The sequence below is a fragment of the Alnus glutinosa genome, chromosome 7 (assembly GCF_958979055.1).
Source record: "Alnus glutinosa chromosome 7, dhAlnGlut1.1, whole genome shotgun sequence".
Classification (NCBI taxonomy): Eukaryota; Viridiplantae; Streptophyta; class Magnoliopsida; order Fagales; family Betulaceae; genus Alnus; species Alnus glutinosa.
In genome coordinates, this window is record NC_084892.1 from 7409549 (window position 1) to 7427783 (window position 18235).

At 34.0% G+C, this 18235-nt stretch overlaps 1 protein-coding gene across 1 annotated transcript; it reads right to left on the bottom strand.

The window, feature by feature from the left end:
• Nucleotides 1-6577: 6577 nt before the first annotated feature.
• On the bottom strand, nt 6578-10440 carry LOC133873200 (myb family transcription factor PHL4-like). The gene is made up of 5 exons (XM_062310931.1): nt 9922-10440; nt 9404-9518; nt 9228-9304; nt 9064-9103; nt 6578-6639 (listed from the first exon to the last, which is right to left on the bottom strand). The coding sequence occupies exons 1-5, from the start codon at nt 10438-10440 to the stop codon at nt 6578-6580; spliced, it is 813 nt and encodes a 270-aa protein (XP_062166915.1).
• Between the last annotated feature and the right edge of the window lie 7795 nt (nt 10441-18235).

An 18235-nucleotide genomic window follows, 5' to 3' on the forward strand; every position in this document is an offset into this window, starting at 1 on the left:
CTCCGCTTGGTTCTGTGCCAACGGCAACCCAGAGGGGTCGCCGTTGCTGCTAAGCAGCGGCCCATCAAAGCCGCTGCATACAGTGGCAGCGAGGCTGGCGTCCGATAAAAAAAAAAAAAAAAAAAAATTTGGAGATCGAGCGGCGCATACAACTGCGGGTCGGGTTGGCTTTCGGATCAAGGACCGGGTAGGGTTTAAAACCCATGAGTCCAACCCAATCTCAAGTGGGTTGACCCATTCGGGTTAGCCCAATCCAGCTTTTTTTTTTTAAAAAAAAAAGGCTCATTTAAGTGGGCTGACTCGGTTTGGGCAGCCCTATAAATTGACCCATAAGCCTGACCCGATTAAGTGGGTTTGACCCAGCCCTATAAAAGGACCCATCAGCCCAATACAATAGTAGCCCATTCAAGAAAGTAAAAGGTTGAGCTTATATGGGGTTAGAACTTGAGACCTTCATGTCCATAAAGTGCCAAGCTTCAAACCATTTAGCTATGCATGGTTTTATGTTTTCTTATTAAAGTTTTATTTCCTTTATTATTTACAGTACTGTGTATTAAAATTATTGTTTCTTTCATACATGAATTGAGGAATATATTTTAATTGTTGAATTTATATTATTTAAATATACGTTGGTGTGTTTACAGTAATATCCAAGAATGCAATGTCTAGAAAAGTTCTGGGTAGGAAAGTATTGGGATTTAAGTGTGTCCAAGTGACCCCTCTCACTTTCCTGGGAACTCACCTGGTTGCACCTTGGAAAATGCTATTTACCCCATTTAGGTATTGGTTTGTTATATTCTTGGGGCTATTTAGTGGGCATCTATAAAGTTGTTAGATGTTAATGAAGTCGCAATTATTATTATGATTTTGGGAGAGCCACAGCATCCCAATTTTTAATGATAACTGCATCAAGATTACACACGTAATTATCATAATAATTTTGGGAGAGCCACAGCATCCCAATTTTTAATGATAATTACATTAGGATTACACATATGAACATCATAAAGAATTTTGTTAGATGTTCATAAACTGCAGAGTGATTATCATGATTTTGGGAGAGCCACAATATCTCGATTTTATAATAATTACATAAAGATTATACACATGAACTTTATATAGAAAAATTAACATCGTCTTGTAATTAATTCATGAATTTAATTACTTATCCCCACAGGGAAGTTTTTATTTTTATGACTTAATTAGAATAAAATAACAAATTTAGTATTAAAAGTAAAATTTCTCTCGGTTGCCCAAAAGTACGGAGAATTTTATTTATTAATATTTAAATTTGCTTTTAGTCTTATTAATAAAGAGTAAATTTCATACATGATGCAATATTTGCCCACGGTTTCTAAAACCGTCTAGAAAACAAAATTTACAAACGGTTTTTTTAAAACCTTCTGTAAAAAAATTATTATGGACGGTTTTATAAAACTGTCCATAAAATTTCAGACGGTTTTAAATAAACCGTCTGAAAATTTTCATTTCCAGACGGTTTTATAAAAATCGTCTGTAAATAATATTTCCAGATAGTTTGGTTAAAACCTTCTAAAATTTTATGGGCGGTTTACCAAACCGTCTGGAAAATTTTTTCCCATCAATCCGCATGATTCCCCTTTATTTCACAATATCCCTCCGATTTCTTTCTCAACCAAAATCACAACCGTCCGATTAAAACTTTCACGCACACTAGCTGTATTAGTTACATCGATCTCTTAAAACCAGTTTTTAAAACCTTCAATTCACGCACACTGTATTCGTAAAACCAGCCATCGATCTGTTTCTCTCTCTCTACCTCTCTCTCTCTCTCGTTCTTCTTCTTCCTCTTGCCCAATCCCCAAATTTCTCTAGTCTCTCTCTCTCTCTCTCGCTATCTTACTAATCTTTCTTCTTTTGTTGTTTGTGTTTTTTTTTTTTTTTTTTTTTTCAGAAGACGACGACGACTCACCCAACCGCCACAGGACTCGGTCGCCGGTGACGGAGATCTAGGCGTCGAGGTCTTGCTGAGGGGCTGGTTTTGACGTCGTGGTGACGAAGATCAAGGCTTCGAACTCCGATCCGCTCTAGGCCAGATTTTTGGAAGATGGGGTTCGATCTTCCGCTGTTTCTCCCTTTTTGAGCTCTCTTGGAACTGTGTTGGCCGGATTTTAATGTTGGGTTGGATTTTTTGGGTTAGATTTTATGGGGGGAGGAAGGGGAAGATTTCGCCGGCCCTTGAAGAAGCTTTCAGCGAGGGAGAAAAAAAAAAAAAAAAAAGTTTCCGGCGAGGGCCAAAAACAGAGCATTGCCGGCGATGGAAAAAAAAAAAAAAAAGGCAATAATGTCGGAAACGATAAAAATTCTGGACATATTTAGACATTCTGGACTATATTTAGACATTTCTAGACATATAAGAAATAAATCGAGACAGAAGGAGAAAAAAAGAAAATAAAATAAGTCTGGACGGTTTTGCCCAAAATCGTCCAGAACTATTTCTGGACGGTTTGGACCAAACCGTTTGGAATTCCAGACGGTTTTGCCCAAACCGTCCAGAAATTCATTTAGCGACTTTATATATTGGATGATTTGAAACCGTCCAGAAAAAACCGTCTGAAATTGATTCCAGACGGTTTTTTGGCATTTCTGGACGGTTTTAAACCGTCTAGAATTTGTTTTTTTTTTTTTTTTTTTTTTTTGTAGTGTGGGGGGATTCCATAAGTAGTTGGTCATACTAAAGAACCTAACACCATGAGGACATGTGTCATAAAGGCAACATAGGAGAATGTAAGATTTTATCTTCTATATATAGCCTATATGTCACATGTATATATGATTTATTATATTTAATAATAAATTGTATATATATATACTGTGTACGGTATGATGATTTAATTGTGTTAAATTACCTAATGGAATCAAATCAAATTAATTGGCATTGACATTACTTTGTATATTGATATCAAATCAATTTAATTAATTAATTATTCCTTGATGGGAGGAACAATTACGGTGTATATCAAGTTTGAGGATTCCTGACTTAGCCTATAAATAAAGAGTCTGTGTACTCCATCAATACGTTATTCAGAAGACATAGGTCAGAAGATACTTCTTATTATTTTATTTTCAGAAGTTCTTTGAAACGCTTGAGCAAAGATGGCTAGATGTAACTCTAAATCCTTTCTTTTACTTTCCCCTATATATTTATTTAGCATAATAATTGTAATACCCAAGAAATTTTCTAGGATGACTAAGAATACTTTGGTATTAATATTGGTATTAAATTAGATCAAATATACTTGAAAAATATATTTTATGTCTAATTTTATATCTTCAGTTTGAACTATGCATTAATACGCATTATGGATAATTTAACAATTAAGATTTAAATACTTTGATTTATAATAAATTAGTTAAAATAGTGTGAAATTTGTATGTGAATTATACAAAGTTTAATTAATGGATCTTTAATAAAAATAAATAAATAAAATAATAAATCAATAAGAAAACTTTGAAATAGGACAAGACAAAAAAATAAAAATAAATAAATAAAGAATGATTTATTGACTTTTCAAAACTTTGAATTTTCAAAGTTAGATAAGTTGAGACATTAATGGCTGTACAGGATTTAAAATTGTAGAACTTCTTGAGTGTGTGCGTGAACTTAGCAGCATGTTCAAGGGTGTTCCAGACTGATTCATTTCGTGAAACAAAAAGTCTGTAGTGCGATATGACGACATGATCCAAGACAGGCTGGTGAATTTGCTGTAACTACGTGTCAATCACAGAAACTGTTTCACCATTTAACTTTTACAAAAATTCCAGTTGTGTCCTAAAACTATGCCTATAAATAGGCCGAACCCCATCAGTATTTTTTCACATCAAAATTTACTCTCTCTCTTACTTACGCAGTGCAGTGCAATAGTGAAGAAAAAAAAAAAAAGAGATTAATATTTAGAATTATAATAAGCTTTGGAGCTACTCTAGCTAAGTGGGAGTACTAGGTATAATTCTTTTATCCTTAGCTTATGTCAATTAGAATTATTAGAATTTAAATTATGTCAATATAATGCCTAAATTGTTCGGGAAAGTGTGATTGAATATTTCAGGGAAGGATATTATATTCAATCATTCTTTTTAAATATTACAAATGCGTTGTTGTGCTTCCTTAATATTATTAGGTATTTTACAATAACACCGTTGTAATGCCCTAGTAATGTTAGAAATTTTAGATAAATATTATACCAATGCCGTAGTAATATCCGTGTGAAAATACGTGGTAAAGCTACATAGTCATTATAATGTCTGAATGACATTATGACATTTTAAATATATGTCGTTATGCTGTCCGTATTTAGACAGAAAATAAGGGAAATAATCAATGGTCTAGATATTAGCTTTTTAAAATTAATATTAGACTAATTTGTTGTCGCGCGTGTGCGCAATAAATTGCAGTGAATTATTAAAGGCAAGAAGAGCTTTTAGATAGTCTGCGAAGTGGTAAGTATAACTACTTACTGAGAATTGATATTGTTATACTTATTGAAGTATTTGATAAAGTGTTGAGATATGATTATTTAATTTACATGAGCCTGAGTATTTTATGAATAACATGATTATATGTTTTTAATTGTTTTTACATGTATTGAAATAATTTGTGAAATGAAAGATAATGATTATGAAAATAAAAGAATGACTTTAAGAGAGACATGTTATTGCACATCTTTGATTAATGAGAATAAAAGAAACTAGAAGGTTTCCTATGTTAACTGTTGAAGCCGAAGGGGCCTTCCAGGTTAAATAAGAAACTAAAAGGTTTTCCTATGTTAACTGTGGAAGCTGAAGGGGACTTCCAGGTTAAATAAGAAGCCAGAAGTTTGAGGGTGTTCTTAGGTTAATTGTGGAAGCCAAAGGGGCCTTCCAAATTAAATTAGAAATCATAAAGTTTTTCATGAACTGAGTTTAAATGAGGAGTCGAAGGTGTCTCCTACAGACATTAACCGAGGAGCCGAAGGTGCCTCCTGATAGCCGTAAACGAAAGGTTAAAGTCCTTTAGAAAGCCGGATGAGCCAGAAGAGTCTCTTAGAGAAAAATGAGAGAAGAATGCATTTTATAAAATGAATAATGTGATTTATATGTTTTGAGATTATTGAAGTGTTTCATTAATTTATATTTATATACATTTTATGAGATGCAAGTACCATGTATATTGATATATGTATAAAGCCATACATATAAAAGAAATGTCACTAAAAAGATAAGTGAATTTTATTATGTATTATTAAACAGCTCTACAGTGCTTATCTTACCAGCTATGAATTATATAAAATGATTCTTTTTGGTAAACCTATTGTAGCTGTTATTGTAATCACCATGTTGGAGACATTTTCTAAAAATATGGCTCATATTTGAAAATGCTCAGTAACTCCTTCTACTTATTAAGACCGTGAACTCATTAATCCGCCTATATAAATGTGGCAACACCACAATTACATAGATGTTGATGCAGGTATAGAAGTGGGTGAAGAGGATCCATATGCCTGTCTAGGGTATTATGGATAAAGTTTTCTTGTGCTTTAGTTGTTGTAAATATCTAGAGAATGTCTATCTTTTGGAGTGTATCTATAGTTAGACATGTTCTAAGTACTTTTGATGTATGGCTACTTATGTGCTGTTTGTGGCACTTTTGACTAGTATTGTTCTATCATGTAAAGTACAATGTACGAATCTGTATAATATAGAAGTCATCATTTCAGCTCTGATGTGTTCTATGGAGGTTATCTTAAAAAAAAAAAAAAAAAAAAAAAAAAAAATTCCGTTGTGAGACATATGAACTCAGATAATATTGAGGTTGAGTTAGTAGTACTTAGTGGAGATTGGAGATTTTCACTTTCATCTTTCATTAAGTAAAGGCAGGGCGCTACAATAATTATGTTTATGCTAACATAAAAGTGTCATGTGTTCCTTAATTAGCATGTGAAAAACACATGTTTTATTAATAGCATGTGTTTTTCACATGCTTTTTCAATACTATTGTTGGATGGTCATTCTCGAACGTACTTGGATCTTCTCTAGTTCAAGTATCCGGTCATTGTAAAAGTAAGGGGAGTTACAAGGACCAAATACTCTCTAGTTCATTTGAACTAGAGAGGATCTGTTTCCGGCTGGGACAAGAGTTCTGAGTCTTTGTCTTGCTCTTGTATCTATTCTGTTGCCGGTCAAACATCATCTTGAGCTTTCTCAATTCTTCTTCAATCAGCGACTGTAAATTTTGTTGAAGCTGACCCACAGAAGTAAACAATAGTAAGGAAAGCAAAAAATACGAGATTTTTAAAGAGAAATGATGTTTTTAAACAAGATTTTTAGAGAGAAATGCTATTTGAACCTCTAATTGTTGAAGAAGACGCTTCTCAACTTCAAGTTGCAGCTGCAATGCCTCCTTCATTTGCATGCTGCTGCAAGACAAGTCGACAAGCAGGTTCAAACAGAGTGAGAAGTAAATGATATTAATATTACAAAGAAATAAACAAAAACTAATTTCTTTGATAGCAATATATCAAAATAATGATGGAGTATTATCAACGCTTAATCAGGAATTTTACATTTCCATGGGGAGCTGAGGTGTGCCATTTGCACCAGTTTTTCTTCTCTCAGAGTTTTCTGCAATTAAGATGGATAGCGATATGAAAGCTGAATTAGTAAGGTAACAATTGTACATGACAAATTTGAGAAAATTTAATGAAAAAGAAAAAAAGAAAAAAGAAAAAAGAGTCGTATAGTGCAAAATTGAACTAAAGTAGTTGATCGCAGCCAACAAAAATCTCAAACAGAACAGGGAATAGGTAACCATGCATGTTATGTCATAATCCTCTAGATTCATATGTAGCATACATGTCCATTATGCTTTTATGTTACGAACACGTAAAAAGAGGAGTAACCAAAAAAAAAAGTGTATGAAAAAAACTTTGTATTTATGTGTGATGCAAATATAATTAATGCAAACTAATGTAACAAAATTAAGGAAAAATATATCAGCATTTGATATGTCGCATATATGGCAAGAGATTCTAATATCGAGCCAATAAGGTAAAGTATCCAAAATATTCTAACATTCCCACCTCAAACTCAAGGCAGTAGTGTTGAAGCCATCTTGAGTTTAGAGGTAGGATCATTGTTTTAGTGGGATGAGACTTGGTAAACAGATCAGCAAGCTAATCAGAGGAAGTAATTGAGCATAAATGTTGATTACCTTGTTGAAGATGAAGACGTATAAAGTGGCAGTCAATCTAAATATGTCTGACACGATCATGAAAAATATCATTATAAGAAATCGGTTTGACACCCATATTCACTTTAAATAGGAGAACTAGTAATCTTATAAGAACCCATGACATGTAATAACTATCACAACCAAAAGAGTTCGCAGGTGGTCTCAGCGCGAGAGCTAAGTATTTAGCCTCAGTGTTGGATTGTAGGACAATAGATTGTTTCTTATTGAGCCAAGAGATAAGTGAATTCTCAAGTAAGAAGTAGTAATTAGTGGTATAATATATGTCCGTCTTGGGGATCGGATCATTAGCGCAATCTACATCGAAATATGCTCGCAACTCCAAAAAGGATTTTGAGAAGAAGTGAAGTCAATGGAATAGTGTTCCCTTGACTTAGTGTAAGATTTGAATTGTTTGTGTATAATGAGTAGAGCATAGAGCAGCCATGAGCTGACTCACTAGATGAAATAGCACACGAAATGTCCGGTCACATAACTGTGAGATAAATATATATAAGACTACCAACTAGTTGTCAATAGAGTGTAGCATCCCGGAGGTAATATCATTACTAGTGAATGATAGATTAAAGTGAGGGAAACTTTTTGAACTGATCCCTGAGTTTGGGCTTGTATCAAATCGGTTCATAAGATACATGAATTATCTTAAAGCTCTTTGTGGTAAGTTGCCTTTTATATCAAATTGATCATTTTGTCCAATTTGTCACTATTTTAAGTCTTCCACGTAACTTAAATGCAATCTTAATCATGTATATACAAGTTTTTGGGCACTCTCATCTTGTAAGTCAGTTTTCGATGGTAAGTTTTATCTGAGGCTTGTATCATTAGGTATTAAAGCCAAGCAACATGTCACTAGTTTAAGTCACAGAGAATGCGACCTATAGGATAGAGTGGGCCGTTGTAACATCGCATTCAGAAATGTGGTGGTATATTACGATCCTAAGTGTCCCACATGGTTTAAGTATAATTTTAATCATGTACGTATACAAGTTTTTGGACACTATTTCCTTGCAAGCTCGTTTTTAAGGGTGAGTTCTACGCGAGACATGCATCATGCACAATTCCACCTATTTTTCTAATGGTGTTCTAATAAGATTTTAATTTTATGACCCTTTAAAAAAAAAAAAAAAAAAAAAAAAAAAAAAAAAAAAGAGTAAAATGCAAAACAAATTTTAAAAAAATGGGTCAAGCCTCACTAATGAGGGGCGGCCGCTCTTCACCAGATAAGGGGGGCCAGCCACCCTTGTGAGGGACAGCCTCCCTAGTGATCAGCCGTCCCTCACCAGATGAGGGGTGGCTAACCACTCTATGTGAGAGGAGGTTTTCCTCATAAATATAGGCTCCTTTATCTTCTTCTTTTTTTCTTTTTTCTTTTTTAAAATTTAAATTTTATTTATGTTTATTACTTTTTATTTGTAGGTAAATTATAATTTACAAGAGCTTGTTTAGAAAAATATATGGAATTTATATGAAATTTAAAGGAATGACGATTTGATACCCAAAAAAAAAAAAAATATCACAATGATTAGCTATAAGATAATTTGTATACCCATAGATCGATTGAATACAAAATTAAATCACAAGGATAAATTTAGTCATTTTTCCTTATATTAACGAGAAATTAGGCTCACAGAAAATTATGCCTGGCCATAAGTAGGTATTTACGAGAACTGCTTCACAGATGGATGCAAAATGAAATAACACTAGCTTCAAAAACTTCCATGAAGACCTCACAATATTATTTTGTAAGGAAAATGAGAAATTTCTAGTTTGGTGAAAATAAAACATAGAAGACATACCCTGTAAAGATTCTGGAATGTACCGTGCAGTCCGATATTTCTATAAGATAGATGTAAAAGACATGGGAAAGAACAAAATCTCAGATATATACATGTTTTAAAGCATATCACAAACAGAATGAGTTTCAAAATGACATCGATCTGTAGAGGGAAAGAAATTATACCTGCAAATGACTTTTCACTTGTAATATGGTCAATAAATTCGAGTTCATCAACTTCAGTATTGCTTTCGGTGTTGCCTCTATGATTTTTGATTAATGAATGAACATGATAATCAATAAATCATATATAGGTATTCTTTTTCTAATTCAGTAAAGCTAGTTGATATGAAATTACTTACTCTCGGCACCACCGAGTTGATCCACAGTCTTGACGAACTGGTCATGAAGATCTTGAGTCCATCTGATTCGTTTTTTATTTGATGGAGCTTGCCTGGATAATGAATTGTAACAAACCTGTTTGAAAATAATTAACCAAGTAAATTTATAGAAGAAAAGAATGGAAGGCAAAAGAAAAAAGAAAAAAAAAAATTGTTGCTTCCTGAAGATAAAGAGTGAAGGAACATATAAAGATGAGAAAAAAAAATAAAATTAAGAAGTAACCCCGAGGGTTTGCTCGAGTGGTAAGTCACTTGGTCTCGTGCTTCATGAAGCATCAGGTCTAAGATTTGACTCCTTATGAGTGCAAACAATTCTTCGAAGTTGTACACCTGTACGTAGGCGAAAGCTCGAGCTTTAGCCAACTCGTATAGAGAGGGCACTTTACACGGTGGTTCAGAAATTTAGTCAGGGTTAAACCCCGGATACTACAGTTTCTATAAAAAATAAAAAATAAAAAGAATGGAAGGTAAGAGATTACATTAAGACCCTGATTTGCATCAGAAGGAACCGAAAGTTGCTTCCTGACCAAGGCATCATTCTCACCAAGCAATAAAATGTTCTGGGCATGGGGAAAAGGGTTGCTCATATTGTTGCATGGAATTTTATTCGGCTTCTCTGAGGAAGAAATGCATTGATTGCTGCACAATTGAGATTTCACAAGTGATTGCAAGGTGTCCCTGAAGTTGGAGCCAGCTTGGTCATGAACTGAATCAATGGAAAAGTTACAGTGGGAAGATTGACAGAGTAAGATGTTTGAGTCATGAGTGGGAAATTGTGAGCACAAAGGAGGAATATTGCCAACTTGATGCTCATCATGTTGTTGAAGAAGATCCATGTAAGTTCCAGCAGCATGAAAGGCCGAGGCTGGGGATTCGAAAGGATCAAAGACATAGTGTTCTGAAACTCCCATGTTCTTCAATGGCGGTTCAGTGCAATATAGTTGGGAATAATCATCCATGGTTTTGTCGAACTCCTGCTTGGAAATCAATCTTCTCATGTTCATTTAGATCGAGCTGACAAAACTGAAATCTATAATACCCTGCAGGGAATGGTAACCAGGAACACCCAAAAACTGCTTCTGACTCTCCCTCTCTCTTAAATTCTGATTCAAAATTTCAATGAAAGACAAGCTATTTTTTCTCTTTAACTTTTCTCTGAAATTCTTGGTAGAGAATATATTATTGCTGAGCAAAAAAGCCACATGTGCTGGTTGTTCTCTCTTGTAAAGGTCGGTGTATTTGGGTAAAGCCGGCCCGTTGGTATTTAATTTGATGAAATTGCTATTTTTTTTTTTTCCTAAAACAATAAGAAAGAAATGAGTACTACAAATCTACAATCGTTTGTCAACGCTTTTTTAGGGTCATTTTTTAATTTTTTTTAGTAAACAAATATAAGTTTTAACAAAAAAAAAAACTCAAAATTATTTTTACTTTTATATTATCACACTACAACAAAAAACCAAGATATATTCTCTACCAAGAATTCTTGATTTATTTCTCTACATTATTGGTGAGTTGTTTTTGTGCTAATTTGACTATTTAATTTGCAAAAAAAAAAAAAAAAAAATTCGCTACATGCGTTTTTGTAATTGTTATTGATTTACATGCACCCCCTTGGCCCCTAACATTTTCTCACAAAATTGCAACTAGCTTGCAAACTGAAAATATGAATTAAATCATCAAATCGATCCGGCCAATGTCATCACTTCAGAAAAATCCATCCACATTCTCAATCAATGAAAAATTATGGCGGCTGATTACTATATTCCCCATTGTTGCTAAGATAATGTCTATCTCTTCTCAATCGACCTTATGTTAAAAAAAGGCACCATCCATCTATATATGCCTGTATCTGACCCTGATTCAGGCCCCTATACATAAATCATGGCCACGCTCACTTAATTTATTGGTTGTACTAGGTAGATCGACGGTCCACTTGCATGATTCTCAATCAATGAAAAATTAGGGTGGCTGATTTCTATATTCCCCATGTTGCTAAACCTTACATGTATATGACCCTGATTCAGGCCGTATACATTAGGCATGGCCATGCTTAATCTTGTGCTTCTTTATGACTATCTTTTCTAGATTCGATCTCTTCTATTTCAGGATATTACCACATAGAAATTAGAAACAAATAAAACCTAGCTATATATATAAGCCCCAAATAGAAAATTGTATGAATATTAATTGCATGTCCGCGATCCGTTTTTATATTTTGAAATTGTTGCAAGATTTATTTTCATTGTTGATAGTCTTGAATATATCATTCTCAATGAAAACTTTCGTCCATCTCTTCTTCCTCAGAAAACGACGTGGCTTTTAAAATTATTATTGGATCAAAATCTAATAGTGTTCAATTTCACATCTAATGATAATTTTAAAAACCATATCATTTTTTAGATGGACAAGAAGGGGACAAAAGTCTTATTTTTATCCTTACTCACTTCTCAATATATGTAACCAAATTAACAATCAATCATGCATTTACCTACCATTAATCTCCCATTCGGCTGCGTAATCAATTTGTAACAATAATATTTATTGCTGAAAAAAGTCTTTTCAACAGTAGTTGCTGCAACTAGCAGAATCAATACCAGTGTCACTAATGTTAGACTAATTGATATGCATTCTTTTTTTTCATCACTATCATGATCTTCTCAGCTAGTTGTCCAATCCCTTTATGTGTTATAAATACTTCACTAGAACGAATGTTAAAGATGTATGTTTCAAGCTGGTTGTTCAATGACAAGTTGAACTGCTGAAAAATAGTTCATTTAGATAAAACTGAGCAAGCCGAAGTAATTTCTCATTAATTAAAGTAGCAAATGAGTCATTTGGACTCAAGCACCCAACACAATGTATTAACTCATAATTCAACTACTCAAAAAGACTAAAGTTCCTTGAGTTGCATATCAATAACAGTATAATAAAGTTTCACAAGGTAATGATGTATTTTTTTCATGCCTTGAGCTTTTCTCCGTGCTTGTGATTGATATAGATCATTCATATTGGGAATAACAATATTATTTTTGGCACAAAATACGGAAACTTCTTTTAATAAAGAGTTTCATCCGGCCATCATCTCTCATAGCTTGTAAATGGTACTTTGAAAGTTTAACCAACTTCATTGCATTCACAATATCTTGATCATTTTGTTGTAATGCTTTAGATAATTCATATGTAATCCTACAAACAATTTTCATCAAATGTAATTGAAAGCAAATTCAAAATTCTAGAGTAATTTAATTAGTATATTTGCTTATGCTCTCTATTCTTGATATAAACCATCTTCTACAATTCCTTACATCTCATTAATGGCAGAAGAAAATATGTAAATAAGACTAACAAATGCATCATAATGAGAACTCCAATGCATATTTTCAGGTCTCTTTAGATTCATTTCTTAATTTAAGCTACGACCATTAGAAATTTTATTATTTCGTACTGCTTCTAACTAGGATGTTTGCAAAAAATAAAAACAGAGAGAGAAAAGGGGAGGGGGGGGGGGGGGGGGAAGTAGTGAAGCAGAGACACTTTTTTGTCGGTTGTTAGGGAAAGAGGGTGCATGTTTTTCCAAGGATGGGCAACATGGCAACTCTTAAATATATACCTAGATAAAAATTTTCAGGCAGGCCAAAGATTGGTGAATTGTATTATTTGTACATACTTTTTTGAGAAATGCTTGACATCCCTACACTTTTTTTTTCTTTCCAAAATTTGATTCTAACTTGATGTCTCACAATCCTATGAAATTGTGGTACATTTCCTAAAATAGTAGATCTCATGGGATTGTGACACATCAAATTAGAAACAAATTTTAGAAAAAAGTGTTTAGATGTCAAGCAGTCCTCCACTTTTTTTTGTACACATCAAATGTAAGTTTGTAAACAAAGTGTACAAAAAGTGTGTACAAATATCATTTATATTTATATGTATGGCATGCTGGTTAGCCCATGCACTTTTTTTTTTTGAAATAAATATAACTAATCTCATTAAAAAATGTGAATCAGCCAGAGCCTAAACAGCTCTATAAAATCAAAGATGGAAACTCTGAAACAATAACAGGATGAATAAACTCAGGGATACAATCAATCCAGCTGCGACTTAGAACCTGTTGAACTCCTACTTGTGCCAAAGTGTGAGCAGCCCTATTTCCTTGCTGTTTAATATGACATGTTTTCTAAAACTGAAATCCCTATAAAATATCTCAAATATCTTCTATAATAAGCCCATACCCACTTCAGTTTATCCCTGAATGATTTTTAGCCTATACCACAAGTAAAGAATCTCTCTCCAAATAGATCGATGAAAACCCCTTGTCCCTACAAAACTCCACCATAAAAAAAGCTACAAGAGCTTCCCCAACAACTGGATCACTCACAATATTTACCGAATGACAGAAAACAGCTTTCACATTTCCATAATAATCCCAAACAGTGCCTCCAAAACCCACATTTCCATTTTTAATATCTAATGCCACGTCCCAATTTGCTTTCACCGAACCCTCAAATGGAGGACACCACTTTATAGCACTAGCCACATCAGGATGCTCTAGATCCCTCTCCATGTGAACTGGTTCTTGGGCTCTTCGATATTCAACTGTCATCCCTTTTGCCACGCATACCACGTTCTTTGGATGAGAAAACATTCCGCCATGCACAACATCATTTCGACGAAACTAGAGCCTACGAGCAATGTCAACAAAAAACTCGACTTCCTCAGGAACAAAATTGTCAAACATAAACTCCAAAACCTCCAAAAACGAATTACCTGTGTTTGAACACTTCTGGATTTTTTTACCACAATCCCCCCAAACGTCTAAGGCTGAAGGACATGACCAACGAATATGCATCACAGTTTCCCGTTCAGAAGAACAAAAAATACAAGAAGGGTCTAGATCAATACCTCTACACTTTAGGTTATCCCTTGTAGGAAGAATATCGTGGCACGCTCTCCATAAAAAGTTTTTAAGAGAATTAGGTACTTCATTCCCCATATCCTATTCCAAATGAGATAAAGGTCAGATTGGTATGAACAATTACCATGAGTAGCTTCAACCCTTTCTTTCTCCATATGATAAGCACTTCAAACTAAAAAATCTCTCATAGTAGTCCCCCTCCATATGATAAGCACTTGTTATGTGCATGAAAGGCAATTAAAAAATGATAGAAATTTCTTACAAATTTAGTTGTTGAAAAATTCATCTAAGTCAATCTTTAAAAGTATCATGTTTTCCTTAATTACCATGTGAAATGTAAGGCCCAAGAAAATAAATAAGACTTTAGTATTAATAAATTATATTTATTAGATAATTAAGATGGAACTAAAAATAGATTTGAAGTAATTATATTTAAATAATTGGAATAAAAGGGGTTCAAGTTAAGGTGATGGAATTAGGAAATAAAATACTAATAATGAGTCCTATTATGTTAAATAATTAATTATAATAGGTAAATTGTAGTTTGATTAAATAAGGGGTCAAATATTAATTAACAAAAGATAAAATGATAGAATTAATATAAGGTGGGGTAATGCAATAATTCATAAAAGATGAGACCTTTGAATAAAAGAAAATCCTACACACTGCCACGTGTCTGGCTATGGTTGGCTTAGAGGGATATCTTATCCCTAACCTTATTCTTAGCAAAAGAAGACAAGAAAAATAAAGGAAAAATTACATTTAAGCCCCCCAAACTACCAGCTGTCTTTTAAGTAGCCCCTGAACTACCAACACTATTACTCTGGCCCCTTAAACTATCAAAAAATGCTAAAAAAGACTCATTTTATTGAAATATTCTTATAATACCCTTACAACATGTCATTTTTCAATTAAAAAATAATAAAAATATAAAAATATTTTTTTTAAAAAAAAAAAAAAAAAACTAAAACTAAAACTAATATATATATATATATATATATATATATATATATATATATATATATATATATGGGGGTGGCCATTTTGGCCAAGGCCAGTTTGGGGGTGGCTGAACCACCCCATTGGCCAAAATGGGGGTGGCCGGCCACCCTTTTTATTTATTTATTTATTTTACATATTTTCAATTTTTCTTCTTTTTTAAATTGTTTTAATTTTTTTTAATTGAAAAATGACATGTGACAAAGGTATTATAGGAATATTTCGACAAAATATGTTTTTTTTTGTTGACACTTTTTGGTAGTTCAGGTGGCTATTTAAAAAACAGCTAATAACTTGGGGGCTTAAATGTAGTTTTTCCAAAAATAAAAGTGAGGGCAAAGCCCTTTATTTTGGTCACAACCCCCCGCCCCCTTTTCCATTTCTCACGCAGCCCAACTCCCCATTTTCTTTTCTTTCTTTCCCTTCCCCTCTTCCCCTAGCAGTGCTAACACCCCTCTCCCCCTTTCTTTCTATCTCTCTCTCATCTCCCACTCCTTTTTCTTTTTCTCGTCACCGCAGACCACGGTAGCTCGAGAGAGACCCAACCGAGATGCAGAGATGGAGAGAGTGCGAAATGTAGAGATCAAGAGAGATAGAGGTTGCAAAGATTGAGAGAGAGAGAGAGAGAGAGAGAGCTCGAGTTGCAATCTGAGAGAGAGAACAGCCCGAGAGAGAGAGAGAGAGAGAGAGAGAGAGAGAGAGAGAGAGAGAGACGACGCAACAGAAGAAGAAAGGAGAAGGAGAAGAAAAAAAAATGGAGAGTTCAGCCATGGGGAAAAAACCCACGAAAATCAGGTAATGATCTATAACGACCCACCCTCTACGACAAAATATTGTTTGCTTTTGGCTCCCCTGAACCAGACTTCTAGGTGGTCACTCATATTGGTACTACTCTCGTAGAAGCACGCTTAACTGCGGAGTTCTGATAGGTTTATGGCAATCACGGCTTTAAAACGCGTTGTGCCAAGAATGATGCGAATATACATATAAGCACATACCTATTCTCATACTCAAGCGATGTGAGACGTCACAATCACCCCTTCTTTGGACCCAACGTCTCCGCTGGCAACCCTCTTGGGCTTGTGCACACTCCCCCCATCTCTAGCCGGGCAATGGCTCTGATACCATTTGTAACGACTAACCCTCAACGACACAATTTGTTCGCTTTTGGCTCCCCCAAACCAAACTTCTCAGGAGGTCACCCATCCTAGTATTACTCTCATAGAAGTGCGCTTAACTGTGAAATTCTGATAGGTTCATGTCCACCACGGCTTTAAAACGCGTTGTGTCAAGAAAGGTGCAAATATACATATAAGCACATACTCATTCTCATACCCAGGCGATGTGGGACGTCACAGGATCTGAGCTTCACCCTATGATTTCTTTATACCAGTTGAGATTTATGAGCTAAAATCTGGTTGGCTGTTGGAATTTGGTTAGCATCTAAGATTGGGTTTTTGTGAATGTGGTTAGATAATTTTTTGTTGTTTTGGATTTGTAAATTTAGGGTTAATGTTAACCGAAATTGGAAAACTATGCATTGTGGATTTTCGTTGCAATTTTTATGGGATGGATTTATAGAGTTTTGGGGGTTATGCATTGTTGATGGTTGTCTGTGTTTGGCCGGGTGTGTGTGTGTGTGTGTGTGTGTGTGTGTGTGTGTGAATGATCGATGGCTATGGTTTGGTTGAAATTCTGGCTGATTTCTTGTGTTGCTAGTGTGGCCATTGTAATAGGAGTTGGGATTATTTCGGGTTTGCTATTCCAAACGGGTTGGTTTATTTGGTAGATTGAATTTTGAGGGGTATATTGTGGTTTGTTGAGATGGTGGATTTGTGATGTTAAATTGTTTAGTGTTGTTTAAGTATTGGCTTGTTGGTGTAGAGTTTGAAGTTAATGTATTTAGACCATTTTTGTATAAATGACAAATACGGTTAGGAGTTAAAGTTGGGGTTTTATTATGTTTGTAAGAACCGAATGGTATAAGTAGATTTAGTCTTGGTGCTAAATGAGGAAGACACTCGCACCCGGTTGCAGGAGTTCCACTCAAGTGAGGTGAAGCACACTCACAGAAGTGCTAACCAAGCAGCACACAACTTAGCCAAATTTGCCTTAAGGTTAATGTTAGATCAGGTTTGGGTCAGGGACACCCCTCCTTGTATCCTCTTTAATGTCCTTGCATGTTGAGCAAGGTTTTCATACTTGATCAATGAAAATTGCTGATTTTTCTAAAAAAAAAAGAAAAAAGAAAAAAGAAGAAGAATGAGAAACAGATAATGAAGTAAAGGGAATAAATAAAAATAAAGTGTAATAAGTGAATAAATAGATAAAAAAGAATTACAAGAATCAATAAGTGAGTGAGTCAAATAAACATAGATAGCGATTTGGATATTGAAATATAAACATATCTAATATCGAAATATAATTCATAAGAGATATGGATTAATAACAAATCGATTCTAAGTATAATGCCTAGTTTAGAAGTCAATGTATATGTCTCAAGCGTTAGTAAATGAATATATTACAATATGTGATTGTAATATAATCTAATAAGAGTTATTAAATTAATATGTTAAATAAGATTAAGGCCCTATAGTCTAATCACTTAGGTATTTATATAACAAAAGAATAAAGTGTTGAATAGAATAGTTGAAGATGAAAGGGATTTATAGTTTAATCCAATTAGGTCCATAACCCATTAAATCATTTAGGTCCTATAGTCTAAACCACTTGGATGGTTAGTAATTAATAAGGATAAATAATTAAATATAACGGTTATGATAAGAATGTCGTATAATGGTAAATGATCCAAAATAACCATAAGTCAATAAATATAAATTAGTAATATTATAGAAATACATAAATAGACTTAG

Coding starts and splice junctions, on each gene's coding strand:
- LOC133873200 (XM_062310931.1), bottom strand. CDS start 10,440: ATGAGAAGATTGATTTCCAAGCAGGAGTTCGACAAAACCATGGATGAT. Junction 9,519..9,921: donor ATGCAAATCAGGGTCTTAAT/GTAATCTCTTAC, acceptor ATTTTCAAACAG/GTTTGTTACAATTCATTATC. Junction 9,305..9,403: donor TCAACTCGGTGGTGCCGAGA/GTAAGTAATTTC, acceptor CAAAAATCATAG/AGGCAACACCGAAAGCAATA.